General features: G+C 43.9%; 1 protein-coding gene across 3 annotated transcripts in view; it reads left to right on the top strand.

Moving 5' to 3' along the window:
* trio (trio Rho guanine nucleotide exchange factor) overlaps positions 1–23,586 on the top strand; it is a 254,652-nt gene that overhangs the window by 63,912 nt on the left and 167,154 nt on the right. For all 3 annotated transcript variants that reach the window (XM_065431400.1, XM_065431401.1, XM_065431403.1), the window contains exons 27-35: positions 2,725–2,901; positions 4,267–4,336; positions 4,411–4,500; positions 4,973–5,110; positions 5,199–5,276; positions 9,002–9,184; positions 9,297–9,410; positions 9,968–10,113; positions 11,110–11,209. In XM_065431400.1, the coding sequence (XP_065287472.1) occupies positions 2,725–2,901; positions 4,267–4,336; positions 4,411–4,500; positions 4,973–5,110; positions 5,199–5,276; positions 9,002–9,184; positions 9,297–9,410; positions 9,968–10,113; positions 11,110–11,209 (1,096 nt within the window). The remainder of the gene's footprint in view (positions 1–2,724; positions 2,902–4,266; positions 4,337–4,410; positions 4,501–4,972; positions 5,111–5,198; positions 5,277–9,001; positions 9,185–9,296; positions 9,411–9,967; positions 10,114–11,109; positions 11,210–23,586) is intronic.

A 23,586-nucleotide genomic window follows, 5' to 3' on the forward strand; every position in this document is an offset into this window, starting at 1 on the left:
GACTAGCGGGAGGATAAGGTGGAATAACAGTCGATTTAATCAAAGATGGAGGAGACATAATGCTTGGAAAACTGGCGGCTCTTTATATGAAGTGTCTATCGACTGCAAGGGTCCCAGAAAACTGGAAGAATGCAGACATTATACTAATCCACAAAAAAACGAGACGTTAAAGAATTGAACAATTATGGGACCATTAGCTTGCTCCCAGTATTATATAAAATATTTACTAAAATAATCTTCAATAGAATAAGGTTAACATTGCATTTTGTCAACCAAGGGAACAGGCTGGCTTCAGGAAGAGATACTTTACAATGGATCACATCCATGTTATCAACCAGGTTATCGCGAAATCTGCAGAGTACAATAAGCCTCTCTATGTGGCTTATATAGATTACGAAAAGGCATTTGATTCTGTAGAGATACCAGCAATCGTAGAGACACTACGTAATCAAGGAGTACAGAACGCTTACGTAAAAAGCTTGGAAAATATTGCTACATGCGTGAGGTATTTGTTTGTTTGAACGAGGCGCGTAGGCGCCATCACTCCAGAAAGGAGGAGGAAGAACGAACTGGCTCGCGCTGTGAATCTAACCGGTCAGCGCTGCAACCGTTGTTGTAAATATAATCTGTAAATAGTTTCTCGTCTTACTGACTCGTCTTTCGCGTTAGAATATCTACGAGGTTCTACAGCTACCTTAATTCTACACAAGAAAACCAGGAAGATACCTATAGAGAAAGGGGTCAGACAGGGAGACATAATTTCTCCAAAGCTATTTTCTACATGCTTAGAAGAATTCAAGCTATTAAACTGGGAAGGCTTAGGAGTAAAGATCGACGGCAAATATCTCGGCAACCTTCGGTTTGCCGATGACATTGTTCTATTCAACAACAATGCAGACGAGTTACAACAAATGATTGGAGACCTTAACAGAGAGAGTGTAAGAGTGGGTTTGAATATTATTATGCAGAAGATGAAGATAATGATAAATAGCTGGGCAAAGGAACAAGAGATCAGGATGGCCAGTCGGCCACTAGAGACTGTGAAGGAGTACGTTTACCTAGGTCAATTAATCAGAGGGAACCCTGATCATGAGAAGGAAATTCACAGAAGAATAAAAATAGGTTGGATCGCATACGGCAGACATTGCCAGCTCCTGACTGGAAGCTTACCATTATTATTGAAAAGTAAGGTGTGCAATCAGTGCATTTTGCCAGTGCAATATGTCCAGTGCCAATGCATTTGCCAATGCATTTCCCAGTTCATTTTGCCAGTGCATAAGGGGCAGAGACTTGAGAGCAAGTTAAGGACCACGCAAAGAGCGATCGAACGAAGATTGATAGTCATAACGTTAAGAGAGAAAGAGAGTGGTTTGGATCAGAGAGCGAACAGGTATAGACAATATTCTAATTGACATCAAGAGGAAAAAATGTAGCTGGGCAGGTCATGTAATGCGCCGGTTAGATAACCGTTGGACCATTAGGGTTACAGAATGGGTACCAAGAGAAGGGAAATGCAATCGAGGACGACAAAACACTAGGTGGAGAAATGAAATTAGGAAATTCGTGGGCGCCAGTTGGAATCGGTTGGCGCAGGACAGGGGTAATTGGAGATCGCAGGGAGAGGCCTTCGTCCTACAGTGGACATAAAACATGATGATGATGATAATGATGATGATGGAGGTGGTGGGCCCCCCCCCGAAAAAACATCCTGGGTATGTGCCTGCAGCAAGCCATTGTGTATTGAAAAGTGGGACATATTTGTCCTACTCACTTTTGAGGGCCTCAACGAAAAATGACATGTAACACTCCTCTTTTAAAACGGACTGAAGCACGACGGGCTAAGTGGTACAGTGAAGGCCATAAACAAAATGTTTGTGCACAGTTTTTGCCAAAGCATCAAACACCAACGGCACCAGCACCTTTTTGCATGTGCATTCATAAGGGCGAGTTTTTTGGTCTAGCTATGACCTGAAAATACAAAAACGAATGCTTACTGTGTGCGGAAGGTGTAAATCTAAATGCAGGAAAGAGGAATTACTTATCGGGCATCTTGAGAATGTTTCCGGTGAGCAAATAGACAAATTCAGGAATCATTCCAACAATGAACACAGTTTTTCTAACTTTTGCATACTCATCGCCACTTAGTACCCATTCCCAAAACTATTCTCGCATGAAGTACTGTTGAAACCATTAGGTAAAAGGCAGCACGAAACATTTAAAATCAATGCACCCCTTTGCTTCTGAGTAGCATTTTCGGGCACATAAAGTGGGACGTATATGTTCCCTTGTCCTCCAAAGGGTCAATCTCGCACACAAAGCTGTCACATGCATCTTGCTTGCATGCTGTTGGTTCCCTTGTTCCATTATTGCCATTGTCATTATCTCATAAATTTGTGGCTCAGATATGTACTGCTTGCTTAGGCACACCTTCATTTACCTCCGCTTTCTGCAATATGAAGCAGCTTCACGTGTTTTCATAGATATGTGAGCTTTCTTTATCATGCTCTCATGTTCTTGACAATATGTGACATTGGATATTATATTAAAAAGTGCTATTTTTTAATATTCATATTTAATACTATTAGGGAATTTAGTTTACCTTTATATGCACCTAACTTGCAAATTTGCCTCTTGCATTTTTGAGGCAACGCTGCAGTGAAGTAATGTTAATCCAAGCTTCCTTTCTGGTCTTCTTTTTGTCTTTTTTGTTTTTTTCCGTCACAGGTTTATAATGGCTGAGCTGCTGCAAACAGAAAGGACCTATGTGAAGGACCTCGAGACATGCATTCATACATACATGGCAGAATTGAGGAACACAGAGGCCAACAGACCTTCAGGAGTTGTAGGCAAAGAACATGTATTATTTGGCAACATGGAGGAGATATTCGAGTTTCACAATAGGTGAGTATGCATATGTAAAGCATCTATTTCTGACATTATCTACATAGTTCCATTTGTTTTTAAGGACTATATTCTCTAATGATTTTAATCTTTCTATTTTATTGAACTCTGTTTTTTTATCATTCATCGTGCTAAGTGGTTGATGCCTCTGACGAAGGGCAAAAGAAATGGGAAGAAAAGAATCGTGACAGAATTTTGTTCCAGAACTCATTTTGTGGTGTTTAGCTACCATCAGGCATGCCTTAAACATGCCATGAACATGCCTTAAATAACTTTGTTTTTCTCCAGCAGTCGTATTAAAATTATTATCTTACAGTGCATAGAAACTGCTAGCATGGTTCACCTTCTAAGAACCCTGGTGTTTGCTTCTTGTGCAGGCTACAGCCATTGAATTGGGACGTTCTTGTTATTAAGTCTAACGGTGGCTGTACTTCAGTGCCATATATGGCCCATGCTGAAGCTTCAAATTTATTGTTTAAAGGGACACTGAAGGCAAATAATAAGTCAAGCTTTAGTGATAGATTAGTGCTTGAGAATCTCTAAGGTGCGAATATTATCACGAACAGAGCCTTAATAATTGAGCAGTTGAGGTAAATGCAGGACATGATTAGAGACTCCCTCGGGACGTTCAAGTATTTGCCCAATGACAAAAGCACTCCTCAATTAAATTCTGTCGCCAGTACTGAACCACTCATTGCAAAAAACATCATTGTATTGCAAGACGAAATAAAATGCTACTTGTCCAGTTCTGTTTCACTTCTAGAAAAAAGAGCTCTATGAAATTACCCTTTACAATGACGCGGGTGGTCAAAAGGTTTTGTTTTCGCATGGCTCCGCCCCGCCCACGCCTTTGCGTTTCAGTAGTTTCATTATCACATGGTGCTGTGCTAGTGCTGCTGGCTCGCGAAACTCGCACAAACTGCAAGTAGCAAAGAATTCAACTTCCATGTGATGTCGCGGGATGCCCGGAAGGTCTAAGCCACTTGAGCAAAAAGCAGCTGTAGCGGCGAATCCACCGCTCTGTCTTGGCTCGGTACCACCATCTGTTGGGCGCCGTTTTACTCACCGACGGCAGGGTGGTGATGGCGTATGCAACGCCATCACTCTCCTGGTTAGGTGGCGGGAGATTTGAATTTCGAAAAAGGGATTCGGAGCCTTCAGATGCAATTTTCTCGTAAACAGTCCACGTCGACTTAGTATTTGCCTTTAGTGTTCCTTTAAAGCAGATTTCTGTTGAAACTGACACCAGTCTTTACTTTTATTCCCTCCAATAGTATTAGATAAGCTGGTCTTAAGTAAAAGTAATACAACTGTGCTACGTTTCTAGAAACTGTCTTTTCACTTACCTGATTTGTACATTTTCAGTATATTTTTGAAGGAGCTTGAAAAGTATGAAACAATGCCTGAAGATGTTGGTCACTGCTTTGTCACATGGGTGAGTTTTAACATTGCACACTTATGCATATTCTTATGCTTCAGCTTCCAATTTTCCTGCTTCTTCTTTTACAGGCACAAAAGTTTGAAATTTATGTGAAATATTGTAAAAACAAACCAGAGTCAAATGCCTTGCTTATTCAACATGCTGGCGCATTTTTTGAGGTGAGCACATTTTTTTTTCTTTACATTTTCACCGTTTGCTAAGCTTACTGCCTTTCTCATTGGAAGTCGAGAAACCCATTGCAATGACTTACTGGCTATGGCATTCTGCTGCCAGGCATGAGGTCATGAGTCTGGTTCCTGGCTGCTGCAGCCACATTCTGATGAGGGTGGAAAGCAATAGATGCATGTGTACAGAACATTGGATGCACATTAAAGAGTTCCAGGTGGTTGAAATGTATCCAGAGTATACTGCTTTTTTACTCCATGGCATCACTCATAGACTCCTTTGTCGGTTTTAAATGTTAGACCCAATCAGTAAATCAAAATCAAGAAACTGAAATACAAGATGGCACATATAATTCTTCCGTGCAGTTTGTGACAAGCCATTGTAGTATACTTGTTCCAGAGCCATATGCCAATTTCTGATGAGTATTCATTTGCTAAATGGTGTGTTTTTGTCAACCAATTTCAGGAAGTACAACACAAGCATGGTGTTCCTCACCCCATCCCTGCATATTTGATTAAACCAGTGCAGCGAATAACAAAGTACCAGCTGCTTTTAAAGGATTTGCTAGCATGCTGCGAAGACGGTGTACAGGGTGAAATACGGGTTAGTTGTCATCCATCAGCCTTCCTTAATTACGTGTTGTAGGTGAATGTTTGTGCAATATCTCTTGCTGTCTTTTGTTTTTTTCCAGGATGGGCTCGAAGTGATGTTGAATGTACCAAAGAAGGCAAATGATGCTATGCATTTGAGCCTATTAGATGGCTGTGATGTAAGTTTGTTCTTTTCACTTGTATTACAGTGCACTCCACTGAGAATGATAATCATGAAATTAGAAAATTCAATTGTTCTCATGAGTTAGCATTGTCAGAAAACCTGTTGCAATGACTTGATGGCTATGGCATTCTTCAGCCAGGCATGAGGTCATCAGTTTTGTTAAAGGGACACTAAAGGCAAATATTAAGTGAAGCTAAAGTGATACACTAGTGCTCGAGAATCTCTAAGGCTTTAATATTATCGCGAACAGAGCCTTAATAATCGAAAATTCAGGTAAATGCAGGACATGATGAGAGACTTCCCCAGGACATTCAAATCCTCAGTTAAATTCAGTCACTAGTACTGAACTACTCTTTGCAAAAAACATCCTTGTATTGTGTTATAAGATGAAATAAACTGCTACTTGTCCAGTTCTATTTCATTTCTAGAAAAAAGAACTCATTGAAATTATCCTTCACAAGAACGCGGGCGGTCGAAGAGTTTTGTTTTCGCTTGACTCCGCGCCACCCATGCAAAATGACTATATTTTGGTATTGTGCATCACATAGCGTAAAAACTGTAACAGCTACACAAAAAGTAATGGCATATGTGAAATATGCATAAAAAACTCTATAATTGGCTGAATTTGAAACCTCTAGTACAAGTTTTATAAAAAAGATTTGTTTTGAGGAGCGTCTCCCCTTAACGCTATCACGTTAATACTCGGCGTTACACAGTCTCGGTAAATTTGGAGCCTGTACTTGGCATTCTGCAGCAGGCAAAGCTTGACAATTACATAGTGCATACTTTCTAGCTGCTTCGTGTATGGCAGGCATTCGAAAGGAAAGACCTGATTTGCACTCAAGATTGCCTTGTTCTTGCACTGAAACCAAGAAAGTACAAAGAGGCAGGTTGTTCCAGACAAGAACCCCCTGGCAAGCAGTAATGAGTTGTCTTCTGCACTTACAGATTCATTATTCATCATGCGAAATGCACTGAAAGAAGTTTGAAAATTATGTATGCAAGCTAAGTAACAGCGAAAAGGTTCAGTTTGTTGAGGCTCAAGATAGCACTGCATAAAGAAAAGAAGGTCTTTAAATGCAACGGGAGAAATGGGAAAAACATTGTGCAAATTATTTAACTAAGAATACCGTATTTACTCGAATCTAACATGCACTTTTTTTCGATAGAACGGGTCTGAAAATTGCGTGCACGTTAGAATCGAGTATGACCCTAAATCTGTGTTACCATATTGCCATCGGCATTTCAAAATGGTCACGTTGTTCGCGCTTTGAGCCTGGCTGCCGTAGCTTTCTCCGTGTGCTGTAGTATGTGTGCTTAGGCAATATTTCCTTTGGCTTAGGTTAGTGCACTGCTTGTCTTCCCATTTTCTGCGTTTGCTCAGTCAGCATGGAAGTGACATGCCGAGTTCATCATGATGCTGCAATTAAAAGGAAAGTGACCACGTGTGCGGAGACGGACAAAAATGGGGCCATATCACGGGCTTTCGGAGTTCCCGAAACTTGCGTGTGGGACTGGTGCAAACAGGAGAGGCGTTGTACACTGGCGGTTGCTACTTACGGCGCGGCCACGCGGCCCCTATCTTGAAAGCGATCTACGACGGAGATAAGAGTCTATGCATCTAGGCGCACCATGCTGTGTTCTCGTTGCTTAGTTTGCAACGAAGCGAGAGGCTGCACAAAGGTCAATTCTCTCACTCCTGCTACCGCACTTCCTCACTCCACCGTATAAAGAGTTTCCGCGGTCATCGAGTGAGACGTGTTCATGTTTGCTTGTGCGCGCGTGACACCATGCTTGTTAATTTAGCTAGTAAACGAATGTTTAAAAGTTTATATGCCCAATAAAGCTACTATCCTTACTTTTCGTATAGCTGTACTAATTTGCTATTGTAATCGATGCTTCGCCTTTCGGGCAAAACCGCGACTTCTTTTATTTATTGCAACTTTATTGCATTGGGAGTAAATCTTCTGTTTTTTCCAAGTGAGAGAAAGTTGTATTTCTGTATGAAAGAATGAGGTATGCGGTACTCTAAAGAACCTTTCTTCTTTTAGGCCATGGCAAACGAGTGAACGTTACAATCGAGGGCGTTTTTTTTTTTCCCTTTTTTTCTGTCACGGAAAACGGGTGCGTGTTAAAATCAAGGACACATTAGAATCGAGTAAATACGGTATATTGCTAGCTGATAGCAAAGTAAACAGCTAAACAATAGTAGGCAAGAGCCGCCAAGAGTAGTCAGCAGTGCCTGCTCGGAAGCCTCTTTGGTCACAGGTTGCATCAATTTCATTAGTAAGGGCAAACAACCTGATTGTTTCACTCTTGTCAGTCATGGAACAGCTGCTCCAAGAGCAGTCCTTTGTGCCGTCCTGCTCTGAAATGGCATTCTAGGAGAAAATTGTGCCGAGCCTGTGCCAAAGAGGCATAAGAACAAAAGCTTTGTTTTGTTCATGCTAATAGAACTGAAATCAAAATCTAAGCCATGAATCATCATCATCCTGAATGTCTGCAGAGGTCTCATAGCTATGGATATAGCCTATGCCATTCAGTCCTCCATTTGCTGTTTTTGCTCTTTTGTTGCATTTCTCTTCAGCAAATGTTCCAGTGTGTGGCCACTGTGTGGTCATGTTGTTTGCAATGTTTTTACTGAAGTTCTGCATTCCTCGCACTAGCGAGGGACGGAGCTTGCTCAAGGATGTTGTCAGATTAAAAACAGGTCTTTGATAATGCCCGGTCGCACATTGTTTTGCATAGTTGTTTGCAGTGTACTTCAGAAATATCCTATAGTGTGGTTAGCCAACTGCTGACACATAAATTTGCTATTAGTGGGGATCTTCCTTGCAACCCTGCAAGCTTAAAGGATCAATTAAGGCAGCTTTCACATGATCTAGTACAGTTATATGCAGCAGAGATTTTGCACGTTAGAAGTAAAGAAGCCTCTGCATGCCTTCATCTTTGGTTAACGCACGCAAGACCTATAGGGCATGGTATTCCTTACATACCTTTGTTGCACAATTTTTTTTTCCTGCTCAATTGAAGCGCGGCGAACGTGCAAATGGCTGTTGCAAGTCTAAATTCTAGATGCGGTTTTATACCTCAATATGTGCAGAGGGAAAGCCATTCTATCATTCTATTAAAAATTAATGAAAACTAGTTTGATAATTTCCGTCCTGAATGCTGCATTGATGCATATTAAACCATCTGCTGTATTTATTGACTATTTCGGTACATTGAGACTATATGGTGTGTAGATGTACATTTGACACTGTGTGAAAAGTGCTTATTACTGCGCCAAATTAACTTTTTTTTTTTGCGTGCACCAAGATCTGTGCCAAAAGGTAATATGGCTGTTTTCACCACTGTGTTGTTCATAGTCTATTTATGGATGTCAAACCTAAGTAAAGTTTTGGGCTGGCTACATGGTAAGCAGTTTCAGGTCGACCATAATGGGGTATCTTCATTGACCTGTAGGGATTGGCAGCAAAGGTTTAGGCCAAGTAGTGAAGATGACATAATATAATGCTCGTGTTGGTGGGGGCACATCTGCTGCATACAATAGCTTGGTAGGCTTTGTGTTTGGGACCAGGGTTAATAGTCTTGATCAGTCCTTCAAAGAAACGGAAACAAAACGGAAGGGTTCTATAGTGTACCATCCAAAAGTTTGTGGGCTTTGAATTAAAAAGAAAGAAGTTTGGTAACCATTGTATGGTGGTGTTCTTTTTGCAGGTTTCCCTTGACCAGTTAGGCGAAGTTGTGTTACAAGATTCCTTCCAAGTTTTTGACTCCAGAGCAATTATCCGCAAGGGCCGGGAGCGCCACATCTTCCTTTTCGAATTATATTTGCTCTTCAGCAAGGAGATGAAAGATTCGAATGGCAAAGTAAAATATGTCTACAAGCAGAAGCTCATGGCAAGTGCCGTTTCTACCCTGTTTTTCTTCTGACTTTGTGCTTGTGTACAAAATGCCTTACTCACAAGCATTCGTCAAGAACTGAACGTGCTGTATGCATGTTGATTTCCAGACATCCGAAGTTGGCATAACTGAGCACATAGAAGGAGATGAGTGCAAGTTTGCTGTGTGGACAGCCGTATGGACAGAGCATGGGCCCACGTCTGAGAACAAGATAATATTGAAGGTATGCAAAATTTCTTGGGATTGGGTGACTAGCATAATTGTAGTGAGGGTACATTTCTGTAATATTGAAATGATAAATAAGGTAAACGAAACATTTTTTTTTCAGTTAGCAGGAACTTGTGGGTTTTCTTCTCTGCCTTCTATTTTGATGCTTGGTAATTGTGTCCTTGTGTCTGGCATACTAGGCTATATGAAGGGAACAGAAAAGGGGTTTGTTGACAGCAGTGTGTGTTAATGCATTCTGCAATCACTGTGGGGCTTATAACATTCTTTTGAGGCTTTGTGATACCTGTTAACTGAACTGCAATGCATTACTGGACAATAACTCAGCTACAGAAATATTAGGCAAGCATGGTTTACTCTGGTTAGTGCTGTTTCAACTCCCAACAATATTAAATGATTACCTGTGTAGTTGCTTAATTTAAACATACACATTCATTGCACATAATTGGACTTCTGTTCCATATATTTGAATATTTTTATGGTGTTCTTAGCTGTCAAGTATGCTTAAGACAAGTAGCACAGCATGTTTTTGGCATTTGAATTCTTTGGACGCAGGCATCTTCACTTGAGGTAAAGCAGACCTGGGTGAAGAAACTGCGGCAAGTGATCCAGGAAACATGCTTCAACTCAACCTTGTCAACGCTGAACCTAAACAAGAGTACCAAGCTTACTTCCAAACTTTTCAGCAACCGGTCAAGCAGGTAATGTATCGTTGCTGATATTAAAGTTTTGGGCTAAAAATAAGTTTTTAAAAATAAGCAAATTAATATTTTAATTATCAATGTGAGGCTGCCAATGCCTATTGGGTGTTTATAGCTAATGGTGGATGCATAACAATTAAGCTTTTCAAAACGATAAATAAACCCTTTTTTGCACTCACAATCAGGCAGAACTCTTTGTACCTATGTACTTTAAGTAAGGGCTTTTTGTCTCTTTAGCTGATTTGTTATGAGATCACCATTAGCTACAAATGACTGATTGGCATTAGTGGTCTAACAATAATAAAAGATTAATTAGCAAATCTTGGGTAATTTGGCTATTATTATATGACCCGTCAAGGAGTGTCCTTTCGTCCTCCCCTGTTGTGAATCTTGACCAGCATAACCTACAACTGTGTCTTGAATTCCCTATTCTTAATAATAGACCATTTGCAAAATCCTGTAAGCTAAGAGAATACCAACAAACTTGAAAAAGGAAAAAATCGAGAGGCAGACATAGACAAAGTGACAGGAAGGTGGCTTTGTAAGGTGCCCTGCGAGGTTGTTTTCCAACCAAAAACTGTCGTCCATGGACCGCATTTCTCCTAAGTGCAGTCCTCCCAGAGAGGAAGCACAAGAATGAAAGCTTTCCAAGAATTATCTAGAAAATTTCAGGTCCTTCTAGTGCATCCTCAAATGTTCTCCTCAGCAACAGGAAAGCCGAGGCTGTTGAATGCAAGCAACGGTAATTTGTTCTATTAGTCTATGGATGAGAGTTTTTGGCTAGAAAACAGCCTCTCTTGTGTATCAACAGTATGTATTTGTAAATGGGCCTTTAGAGACGGTCATCGTTGCTGAAACACCCAGTATATTCTACTTTGCCTTATGCATTCATGGCTGTCCCTTTTAACTTCTCATAAACCTCTCCGTATGGCAGTGCAGTTGTGTAGTGTGGACTATGTTTGGCTTAACTTGTAGTCTTATCTTTTGCCTTTCTAGGGACTTTGAGGATTCTTCCCAGGATGAAGGCCTGACTGACATGCAGGAGCGCGTGTCAGTAGCCTCTTTTGGGTCCAGTAACACGACCGACAGTGAAAAGGTTAGTGATGCATGATGTGACCCCTGATTCTCCCTGGATTCGAATCAGTTGCATGTAACCTACCAGCTATGGCATATTGTGACATATTTCTGCCCACACATTACTGCATGAGGGCAGACCACTTTAACCCATATTTGTGCCCTTTCTTTTTATGGAAGACTGGCTCACAGTTTAGCTCAATGTGTTCTAGAGGGAGTGCGAGAGGTCTGTGATTTTAATTTTAGGTTTATCTACAAAATAGGTACAGCCTTGTAAAGTATGTGTGCAATAGAAGATGTCAAATTGCTCACAAACATTATTACTAATTATAATTTTAATTAGAAATATATATGGTATGAGTCTTATTGCACCAGGCACTTCTTCAGCTTTTAAATGCAGTGAGAATATGGTTCTGGCTGTTAGATCAAAAGATTCTGCAGGAAAGAGTTCGTGGCTATAAAGTGACATTACCTTCCTTAACATTAAGTTAGACTGGCAAATTTCCCTTCTAGGAGACCAAATATGTCAATCTTGTAATGTGTGGAGACTTAGTATGCAAAAAATGCGCAAGAGCAAAATGTTGGTGGCGATGCATGAAGTTCTCGCTCGAGCATTTCGTGACATCACATATTTTTATAATGTCTCCCCAAGTCTAGTCAGCATCTTATTCATAAACAAGGATTACATTGTGTTGTAGAGAAAGCTATGACTCATCCTGGAGAGTTTTGAGGACTCTCGCCAAAGAAAAACAGTGCAAAACATACAACTTTCAAAACCGCGATGTCAGACTGGTGCACCGACAAATGCCTTGGGAAATAATCATGAAGGAAAGCATCAAACTTCATTTTCTCCACTAGTAACCAACCCTTTTCAGCCAAATAGGTGGAACCAGAGTCTTGGAAAAATGTTTCGCTGATCTAAACCGACTTAGCATTCTTGTTTAGTGCCCCTAATACGAAAACAGCTTTAATAACTAATGCAGACAATTGGAGAGCTGAGACAGTGGCATATAGTCATGTTGTCATGACTGTGTTGAATATACACTGTCAAAAGTATGACTTGAAAACGTTAACTCTTTATTGGGCAAACCAGTGCCCAGCAAAACAAGTGGCACTCAAAGCTCAATGATGGCGGTGAGCACAGTTTGCGATAGGCAAAATATGATCTGCGGGTCAAGTACATTGGCTTTTATACATGACTCATTGAACGTTCCAGTGTAACCGCTAGTGCCTGTGTGCCTTCCAGAAAGTACTACACATTTTGTGTCACGTATACGATCCACAAAGTTCAGTGAGAATGTACACAACAGGTAGAATCAACAATAATGTTCGAGTAAGTTCCAAATCATGCAGGTGTGTCTTGCACTGAGCGATAATTTCAAGTTGTTAGCGGGTGAAATACAGTCCCTGGAAAAAAGGCTAAATAAGTACACGTGTCAATATTTACGGCACAAGAAGACACACTTTCACCTGGAAATCGCCGGCTGTACAGTGTCTCTTTTCCATGACTAGCATGCTCTTGTGCCATAAAATTTGTTTTGAAGATACTATAAGAATGTGTGCAAATATGGTATTGGTTTGTTTTGGGGGAATAAAAGAAAACTGTGAATTCATATACTATGATGGTAGAAGCAATTAGACACACAGCCTCGGTCAATACCATTGAGGCTACGTAGTTGTTTTCATGGATTGCTGGAACTATTCAGCACTGTTCTTTTTTGTTTCCTTGGATGCTATGCTAGTCAGCATCTATTTAATTTGCCTTCATATGGCTATTAAGCTGCCATAAGTGTAGCATTCTGCAACCATAATTTGCGATTGTGTCAATTTGCGAAAAAGCAGTGTTTCAAGTGTTTCTCTTCAAATCTAAATGTCAAAATGCTTATGTCAGTAACTGCTAGAGCAATTTTGCAAAAGTGCACATATATATAAAAAAAAGTTACCTTTCCTAGTCTAGTTTGTCTTGAAGGTTAAAAAATGTAGGAAAATATATCTAGTGCTTCTAAGCTATTTCAATATGTCACCGTGTTACCGGAAAATGTGTCTCATTTATATAGACTGTATTGTCTAGTGCACTGCCCTATTGCGTACGCAGTGACCCCATCTGGAAGCTGTATCATTTCGCTTACATCATGGTTTGGACGAACACTCTGTGTTGTATGCTAGATATACGCTTGGCAGCAATTGCTGGTGGTTGTTTTTGGCCGGACACTGTCTACTTTGCGTGACTGACATGACATTGTCTATGTTGGAAAAGATTCTGTGAGACCTGATAAAGAGATTTAACTTGATATGGACGGAATTTCTGCTGCCAGTGAAATGGACGGAGCAACCAATACGAAACGTATGCACATGTTTAAACTTGCAATCGGCCTCGAAAAGCAGTTGTGTATTTGTAAACAATTTTTTTCATAAATATGCCCTTATTGCACCATTAAACCTTTAGTTCGGCTATGCTGGGGTTCAGCAGTAATGAGTCATTCAAGAAACGTACAAGATGATTGCAACAGCATGGATGCTGTTCTGCTGTTTACTTTGACAAGTTTTCTGTTATACGCAGATACATTTCACAACTAGTTTTCTTGTTAGTTGTAATTTTTGCTATCAAATAAAATAGTTTTGCTAGCTATAAAGCATGCCATAGAACGCACAGCGTGATGAAAGCTGACTTTTTTTGTCCAGTCTTGTTTAGCCTGTCCTCTCCGGTGCACCCAACTGTTTTGTCACGCCCTCACAATAAGAAGTGTTTGCTTTTTTTTTTTGTGGTGCCCATTCGATATGACTGCTTTGTAGGGCGAAGAGGCAGTGCTAAAGCACAAAGTTTATTACGCATCATGTGGTTTTACCAACTACCTGGATCGCTGTGTTGAGTCACGCCGTCGGCTTCATACTGGAGGCCCAACAGAGACCTTGCATAGTAAAATTGAAAAGTGTGAGAACGATACTGGTGGCTGATGCATGAGAGAAATAAAACCAAAGGAAAGAAAGGGAGGTTAACCACAGAATGTCTCTGGTTGGCCAATGTTGCGACAACGGTTACTAGAACCTCGGTTCCCTTCTACCAGCATTACTTCTGGGTAAGATGGCGTTGTTGGCAGGCCGCAGGTGTTCGGGAGACCATTGCAACCAGGCAACGGTGCGATGATTACTAGTACGAAACTTGCACTGTTTATTCCACCGTAACGAAGTAGTAAAGAAGAGAAGAGAATGTAAAGTTTTATGTACAGAATTACATGAGGATGGTTTACCAGAACAGCTGCATGATTCTCAAAGCATAACACATGTCAAAGTCTTTCCATCTTCGAGCACACTCTTCAACACTCCAGCTCCTCTATTTATGAAGTTGATTTCCCTCCTTCGCTTGACGAGGAAATGCAATGTCCTTTTCAGCCAATTGGAACTGTTGCACAGTTTGCAAAATTCCACCCATGGGGTCGCACCACCTCGCTGCACTCTGCCTCTGGTGTCCAACCTTCGACCCACCCATGATGCAATGAAGATGCGATTTCATGTGAAATCGGGGTCATTGCTGTTCCCACGAAGTCGTGAGTGTAGGCTCTTCAGTAGGTTGCATATGGTCGATGACCCCTTTACAGTTTGGGGTCCCAGAACTCATCTCGTTAGTCAGCTCCAGGTCAATGAACAGACGAAGACGCGACATATAGTAATCACTTGTTAATTATCTTGACATTGATACGATCTCGACCAGGTGAGGTGGGTCTTCACCGCAAGAATCTGGAAATGACGATGAAGCTGGGCATCGTGATGAAAAAAAAAGTTGAAAAGATTGTATTCACTTCGTTGGTACACGGGGGCCAGCACAGCCTTAAATACCTTCTGGCGGTCCTGTGGTCTTTGCCATCTTCTTCTGGAGCCTGTCTTTCCCTTTGCCCATCCTTGGTGTCAGCTCGGGGAAAAGGGTGATGTCGTCTTGAATTTCGGTTTTTTCTTCTATACTTTTGTATCAACTCATGGAGAACGGGGTGGTGTTGTGTCGAAGAACAGGGCAATTATGTTGACGTGGGGAAGCCCGTTTGAATGCTTCTCACGTTGACATGTTGATCATAACAACATGATTCTGGTTCCATTGTCAGCCGTTTGGCATCGAAATGACGAAGCGTGAATGGCATTCTATAGCTGCAGGCTTGCCAGTGTGCATCCTTTGTCCAGAAGGACCACCAGGTGCAACAGTAGTAAACGCCTAATTGTAACACCACCTTGTTACTGTGGAAGCTCATGATTGGCGCTTAGATGTTTAGGAGTTGTGTTGAGCTAGCCGTACATGATCACTTTGATGTTTCAATTCCTGCACCAAGCGATCATATGGTAAGAAGCTTTGTTTTCTAATTCACGCTGGCAATCTGCCGCTGCCGCTTCTCTTCGTCGAATGGGAACCGATGCAGCCAAGTATATATATAGTTCACAATCATACACTGTGGCTGGTGATGTATATCACATATTTGTGCAGCCTTAGACTACAGAGGGGTTCCCCTAACATTCTTGTATGAATTGACATCACAGGAATATTTCACTGAACGAGCTTAAGCTCCCCACCAATCGTTCCACACCACGCGATTGCAGCACATGTTTCTGGCCGAGAAACACAGCATTCTCTTACACCCTAACAAAGTTTACATCCTTTTGAGACCATCTTCTCCCCAAAAAATAATCGTCTGTCTTGCTTGCGTTTAAATTCTTGAAAGCTCTGTGTTCGCTGCATTCAAGAGTGCCATTTTACGCTGATAATGCACTTGTTCTGTTAGGCGTCCACTGCGCACATCGTTCTGGAAACCTATACATTTAATGATTAAATAAGGTATACGTAGACTATGTACAGTGCTCAGTGATTGAAACGCGATACTCTGACATGGCAACCGGTAGTTCCTTGCGCCACCGATAGGCACCGGTTACATTGAGATGATGCATTTTTATGTCCCATGAAAGCGAGAATCTTCTTTGATTCATCGTAACTGCATTCGGCCTCCCCAGCGATCACCGGTGACGCCGCCATGCTGTCTGAGTGTCGCTTATCAATCGCCGAGCGCTGTTGTACATTGCGGCCCTTACGGCCAGTGTTCGCTGAAAAGCAGCATAAATTGCGTTACGTATGGCCAGCCTTGGAAACTCGGGTGCGTCATTTCACTTTGTCGCTGGCGTTGGGCGACCCGAGATGCCTGCAACACGTCAGTCGGCGGTGAAGTAACGCCACTCAGAGAAAAAGAGGGCGGCGAGTGCGCGTGACCTTGCGAGGACAGCGCAGGGAAGCGTCGCGCTGGCGAAAGCGCGCTTGTTCGGGCTCGGGCCGTTTCGGCGACTGCAGGCGAAATCGGAGGCCCCGTTGGGCTACTCGCGCTGTCGCACCCCGAAAAATACACTTATGGCCGCGGCAGAGGATCGAACTTTTGACAGGCGAGACAAGCAGTTAAAGCTTCCGTCGAATGCGAACCGATGCTTCCTACGGCGCGCTCCTTGTTTGTGTTTTCGCCGCTGTACTGGTAGAGGTGGCTTTAGTGAGGCTGCGGCGTCGTTGAGCGGCCCGTCGGCAGAGCGGAAGCGCGCGCGTCCCGGCGGCGCGAGATGCGCCTGCGGGGATGCGCACTTCTGTCGCACTTGTACGTTCGCTGCAGAAGATCGAGATGACGCCAAACGGAAGCACATCCGTTTATGCTCCACGTCTCGCTGGTGGCTGGCTGCCTTTCTGCACTCACATTCCCGCTGATGTGAGCGCTCGGTCACCGGCGTTACGCAGTTGCGTTAATGTTACAGTTCACTGTGGTTGCGTGTTCGGAGCTTCCGTGTATTTATACTAATCTGCATTTATCGCCCTCGGCAGACTACGGGCTGCTCCAGACGTGCTGTGTATTGTTCTCGGGTGGCAAAATGATTTCCACAATGACATCAACACCAGGAAAGAACGCACGCGACACATCGATTACTTCATTTGTTTGTTTATTTATTTATCTTTATGTATTCTTATCTTTTTGCGTGTCTTGTGTCTTCTTTCCTGGCGCATATCTTTGTTTTCTAACCACCGTGTTAGCCCGGTTACTACGACGTTGGTGAGCTCGAAGTCGCCCGTTCGATCCCGTCTGAAAGTGCCGCATTTCGACGGGGGTAATGCGAAAAACTCTCGCGTACTTAGATTAAGGAGCACATTTAAAGAACTCCAGGTAATCAGAATTAATCCGGGGAGGATCCGATTAAACTGGACAAGAACCGGTTGACCTCTAGTACGAGCCCTGCTGCTGTGTGTTATGACTTGGCGGGATTTCATGCTTGTACTTTTTGTGCAACCCTTTTATCGTCTTTCTTGAACTGGAGATCGACGAACAGGCGGAACAAAAGATCAATACAAAATTTCATGAATTTGGGCAAGAATAGTGCAGAAATTAATATATGTAAAATGCCTATGGGAAGGAAGCCCTAGAGGCCGTGAATGCCCCAAGTGCTATACGAACGACCAGTACGCCCCTCTACCTTGTGCGTAGATAAAATCATCGATCGTGTTCGTTAGCTTGGGTTCAATAACCACGAATGACTGTGAGAATGATAACCGAAGCACTTTGTTTGGCAAAGTCGTCTGTTCACCACAGCTTGACTGAAAACTTGGAAATGAAAAATGGTTGCGCCGCGCTCATAAAAAAGTTCGCACCCTTTGGGACCTACCTTGTCCCACAACAACAATCGTCATCTATCTTGCCCGCATTTTCTGCCCAGTAATTTCAGGTTACGAACGGCATGCGCGTTATCAGCGTGACATAGCATTAGTGAGCACAAAATTTTCAAAAAAGAAAACGGAAGCAAGGCAGATGACTATTATTGTTGTGGGACAAGGTAAGCCCCAAAAGGGTGCAGACTTTTTTCAGGTGTGCAAGATGGTGCCGAAATTGCTGACTGCGGTGGAAATAATGTTGCACTGATTGAAAAACTTCAGACGACAGCTATGAATTCTTTTAAGGGGTCGTCACAAGCGATGAAATGGATTTACGAATACGACATCGAACTGAAGTCACAGAGCGAGGAGTAGAAACAGATGTTTTCAAGAAAAAAAAAGAATAAAGAAAGAAAAAGTGTACGGAATAACAACGTAAAAATCAGTCATGTTGATCGTTCTTTTTAGCTGCCATGGAATTCTGCTCTCATGTGCTTATCAGTGCACATAAGCACAACAAACAGTTTTTCGGTGTTTGACCCGTCATTACACTTCAGTAGGTGTACAGCCACTCTGGTAGTAATAACGTCTCCGCACGTTCGCAAAAATAATGTTTCACATCCTTAAAAAAAGTAAAATTGTGGGGTCTACGATGCAGAGTGGGTTATGAGGGACGACGTAGTGAAGAGCTTCGAATTGATTCTTACAACTTAGGGTTCTTTAATCATGCACTCAAATCTAAATACACGAGTGCTTTTTTTAATTTTATTTATTTATTTATTTTTGGGCGGCACCACTGCCTGCGCCGAGGAGTCGTTAAAAGCCAGGGCGCGGCCTCGGAGGCCTCCCCGAAGCGGGCTCCCCGATTAAACCGCAGCTCTGCTGCCAGCGCGTCTGTCAACGCGTCAGCCCTGTCACGCCTCTGGCAATGGAAGCCGCCCACACCAAGTGGCGTCCTGCGCGGCGCAGACGGGCGGGTCGTGCGGAATTCCGACACACAGGCAGCGCTCGTCTCTTTCATCCCCACTCGTTAGTAACTGTTGCATGTGCAACACCGATCCGTGCATCCTCAGTCTACCAGCAGATTGCTTCGTTCCTATGTAGGCGCGCAGTATGGGCAAGAAACCGGCGGTACTTCGTGACAGCTTGAATGGAATAGAGGGCGTCACAACTGAGAAGTACCCGGCCATCACTCGCAAACTTCGACTGATGACGACCACTCAAGAGCACATCTTAGCTTTACACAATTTAATATTGTTTTTTTTTTCGGTACAGAAACCGCAGCCTGAAATGACTGAGACGAAGGTCTGCGCGTTGTTTAGGAAAATTGTGAAACATGGTGCCTCGATCAGCCAGTCGCGCGGCAATTTTGCGTGTATTCGCGGGCTTCTTTCACGCTCGGAAAAATACTTTTCTGTAGCGCGTATTTACCAACAGAAAGCTGTATTGGTAGTTTTTCATGTTGCTCTACAGTTTTCTCATTGGCGCCTAATTATAATATTTGAGAAGTTGATTAATTAAGACTCATTATATAATTAGGCGGATCGCAAGAAATAATCTATCTTCAAGAGACGGTAAACAACATTACCTTGGTTTTATCCTGCTGCGTGGCATTTGCATATATTGAAATCTTCGTGCGTGATAGGACGCGCTGTATATTATTCCCATTTGCGAAATACCGGAGCACCGGGTAGCAGCATTGGCAGCCGCAACTCGTGACGCTTTATTCAACTAGAACGTGTTAGGAACGTTTTTGCGTTGCATGGGTGTCCTTGCCGAAAGAAAAAAAGAAGTCACTATATGTTAATAATTACCGCCGCCGACGCTTTCAGCTAAGCAGCGGCCGTCGCAATTTCAGTTCGTGACCTCTTGTTGAATTCGCCATTACAAGGTCGCGCGACCGCATGTCCAATATTTCGTTAACGGTAATGGATAACCGACGGGTTGGAATGGTTATCTTGTCCGCGAACGCATTGCAGTTCACGGAATACCGGGTTACCGGAGGCGTAAACGTGAACAGTTGCGTGGGTAGTGTCATCTTCTGGCGCAAAGAGAAAACACAGCTTTATTTCAGCGACTCAGCATATTTTATTTAACTTGCACTGTAGAGCGAGGTGGTCGTTAACATGGCCCTTTTTTTATTTAACTTGCACTGTAGAGCGAGGTGATGGTTAACATGGCCCTTTTTTATTTTCCTTAGACGAGAATAGCTATACAACAAAAACTATTGTAACGCGTTGTTCTCCGTAAATAAATGCCAAATACCGTAAATGCGCTTGCGTATACCGGTATACGCAAGGGCATTTACGTAATACTGGGTTGCCGGACGCTGGTAGCGACATATTCCGACGCCTCATCTAAGCACAATGACTTATAGATATGTTTTCGTGCTCCATAAACGTTATTGTCGAAAAAAATGCATCTTAAAAATACAACATGTTGACGATTACGCCACTGCCGAAAATTTATGCCAGAAGCGACGTAAAACACACTTGCTTACTGCGATATTAGCCCTGCATACTGCGAAAATGTGGGCTGATCCCTAAGGTAGCCCAGTCTGAACAAACCACATGCACTAATGGTCCCCATAAGACCTTGTCTTTTTACGATGTCAATCGCTGACGAGGCGGGCTTTTATTGCTGTAGCGGCGGTATTGCGCTGGACATATGGACATTTCTGCTGTCGGCGTTGCCGTGAGTTTCAGTATAAAGTCCACGGGCGATAAGATGGTCGCCGCGAGCCGTATGTGCGAGAGAAAGCGTGCGAGGGTGAGCCGCGATCGCCATCTCGCGCACGCAACGGCGGAAAGCGGGGAGGAAGCGCGCCGCCTTCCGTCGCGCGCGAGGCTTCGGAGGGAGGGGGGGGGGAGGGAAGAGGAGAGGAGGCGTTCTACTCCGGGCGGCCGCGCCGCTGTATCTTGAGAGCCATCTGCGACCGGTACAGAGTCCTCGCTGGGCTGTTTTCTTCAAGGCGTAGTTCGCGTTGATGCGAGCGGCTGCACGAAGGTCAGTTCGCTCGCTGCTACTCCCGCATTTCCTAACTGCAGCGTTTTTCACAGCTAGTTTCCGCGGGCATCGAGTGAGATGTGTTCATGTTGGCTTGTGCGCGCGTGACACCATGCTTTTTAATTTAGTTATTCTCGCGGACTACTTTCTGAGGCTTCGAAGGAAAAGCTACGGACTCAAAGCGCGCACAAGTGAGAGTGCTTCTTAAAGGGCCCCTCACCAGGCCCCATAGCAAATTTTGGTTATACGCTGAAAGTTGTTACATGTCCTCTAGGAAGTCTTCTGCCGCAAAAAAATTTCATATCGGCTAATTAATAGCCGAGGTACAAATAGTTCAGTGCCGCGAACCCACGATTTCAAGAGGCGAGCTCCACTGCATAGCGAGACACTCTCTCCACTCCACCCGCCTAGCCTCCGCAAGCGAAATTCCTTCTTTGCGTTCTCCCATACTGGACCTCGAGGATCGCGTGACGCATACGTCACGCGCCCCGCCTTCATTTTTTTTTCTCCCCGCCATTTTTTTTTTTCGGCGCTGCGCATTTTTGTTGACGGCGTTGCGCACGAGCTGTTATGACTGTATGCATTCGCGCAGCGCACGATCTTGAGCGCTGTGCACAAGGACACATGTCTGGCGGTATAGTTCAGTGCTACACGAATACTGAGGCAGAACAAGCGGATCGCAGAGCACGATCACACGCTGGAGCACGGTAAAAAATGGCGTAGTTTCGGTACCTGCGCACGTGACTGCACGACCGTGGGAACAATCAGACGAAGCGGAAGTACACCTCCCTAGCTTCGGTGAGAAGTAAAACAACAACAAAAAAAAACACGCAGACATTGCGTTTGTGTTGCGACATCGTGTCCCTCTGCAAGGCAGACGAGCGGACTGCCGCTATCCGATCGGCGCCAGGATTTGCGCGTTTGTGGCCGTCACTTTACACCGTAAGATTACTAGCGCAATAGCGTTTCGCGAGTCCGGTATTAGGGTAAACGCAAGCGCAAGGAGACAGGGCCTGGCCGTTGGCCGTGTCATTTCGCGGGATGAGCAGCTCAGAAGGGTTTGCGTGCGAGCTAGTTGGTACAGATCATTCATATTTAAAACAGCGCCAAAAAACACGGACAAGGGAGGACGCAGGACAAGGGAGACACAGGACAAGGGAGAGACAGGACGAGCGCTGTCCTGTGTCCTCCCTTGTCCGTGTTTTTTGGCGCTGTTTTAAATACGAATGAGCAGAAGCGCAAATGTGAATGGTCTGAATGGTCGGCACGGTGCAGCCACCTGGTGGCACAGAGCTCAACCACACACAGTAGCAGTAACGAAATGTATTCTTCTTTGCTGCTGGCAGCGGCGTAGCAACAGGCGGGGCCGGGGGTCCGTGGGCCCCGGGTGCACGGGGCCAGTAGGGGGTGTCATATACGTCTGAAGACACCCGAAAATTGTCGGTATTCTCGCCTTCCTCGACTACACCCGGGGGGGGGGGGGGGACAGAAGAGCAAAGGGCCCCGGGTGCCAGACGACCTAGCTACGCCACTGGCTGCTGGTGTAAATTTTTCTCAGAAGTGTAATCGTTAACACGTTGTCTTTGTAAATGTTTAAAATGTTTAACACTTCGTTAGCACAATATTGGTTCTGTTTGGCTGGTTAAGCTCTGCGGCAACGGGTTGTTGGACCGTGGAGACCGATCAGGCAGCTCACGTACGTCTACACTAAAGTTCCTTCATCAGCTTGAGTTTATTCCTCCACCGTTCCGTCGAAAGGCCCAGCTCGCCTGTGGTTACCGAAATACCAGACATGTTCGGCGCTGCTCGCAACGCACGCTGCTTCGATAGCTCCCGCTTAGAGTCGACCGCCAAGCAGCTGGCGGAGAGTTTGGAGAGGCTTCGTGCGCTCGCTCCGTGAGAACCGGAAGTCGACGACACGACGTATCATCATGACGCAGAGCCAGTGAAGGCGGAGCTTAGCCACGATCACTCGGCGAACGAGTTGAGAAGAATATGCATGACTATGGAGGAGGGTAACTTGTAATCGTCCGTAGCTCTCTTAATATGAGGCGTTTTACACAAATTGTGGTGCGAATTATTAACTTTAGCTGTGCCCTACGCGTCTACAAGATTTATCTGAACCGTTTCAGGGGCCCTTTAGATGCAACAAATTTCATTAAAATCGGTCCAGGGGTTATCTCAGAAATGCGTTTTTGCGTTTTACGTGTATTTGAATAGGCCGCATCGGAGTTGGGTCCGAGCTAAAGCTTCCTCCTAAAGGCGAAGCTTAAGCCTCCAGATTTTTTCCCCCTCCGCGTTTGGAGAAGCGTGAAACTGTCTCACGTGGAAGCTGCGTCGATTCAGCGTCTGTTCCGAGCAATTAGAAGCACTCTCAAACGCTGCCGGACGACTTGGCGCTGTAACACATGTGCAGCCGTCACGCGCCCGTAGCTTTCCCTTCACAGCCACAGAAAGTTGTCCGCGGGTATAGTATGTAAAATACTGAAAGATATCCATGGCGGCTCCACAGCCACCGTAGTCCTCCATAAGGAAAGCGACAAAATCCCAATAAAGAAAGGCGTCAGGCAGGGAGATACGATCTCTCCAATGCTATTCACAGCGTGTTTACAGGAGGTCTTCAGAGACCTGGATTGGGAAGAATTGGGGATAAGAGTTAATGGAGAATACCTTAGTAACTTGCGATTCGCTGATGATATTGCCTTGCTTAGTAACTCATGGGACCAATTGCAATGCATGCT

This window comes from Dermacentor albipictus, chromosome 1, assembly GCF_038994185.2.
Source record: "Dermacentor albipictus isolate Rhodes 1998 colony chromosome 1, USDA_Dalb.pri_finalv2, whole genome shotgun sequence".
NCBI classification, from domain to species: domain Eukaryota; kingdom Metazoa; phylum Arthropoda; class Arachnida; order Ixodida; family Ixodidae; genus Dermacentor; species Dermacentor albipictus.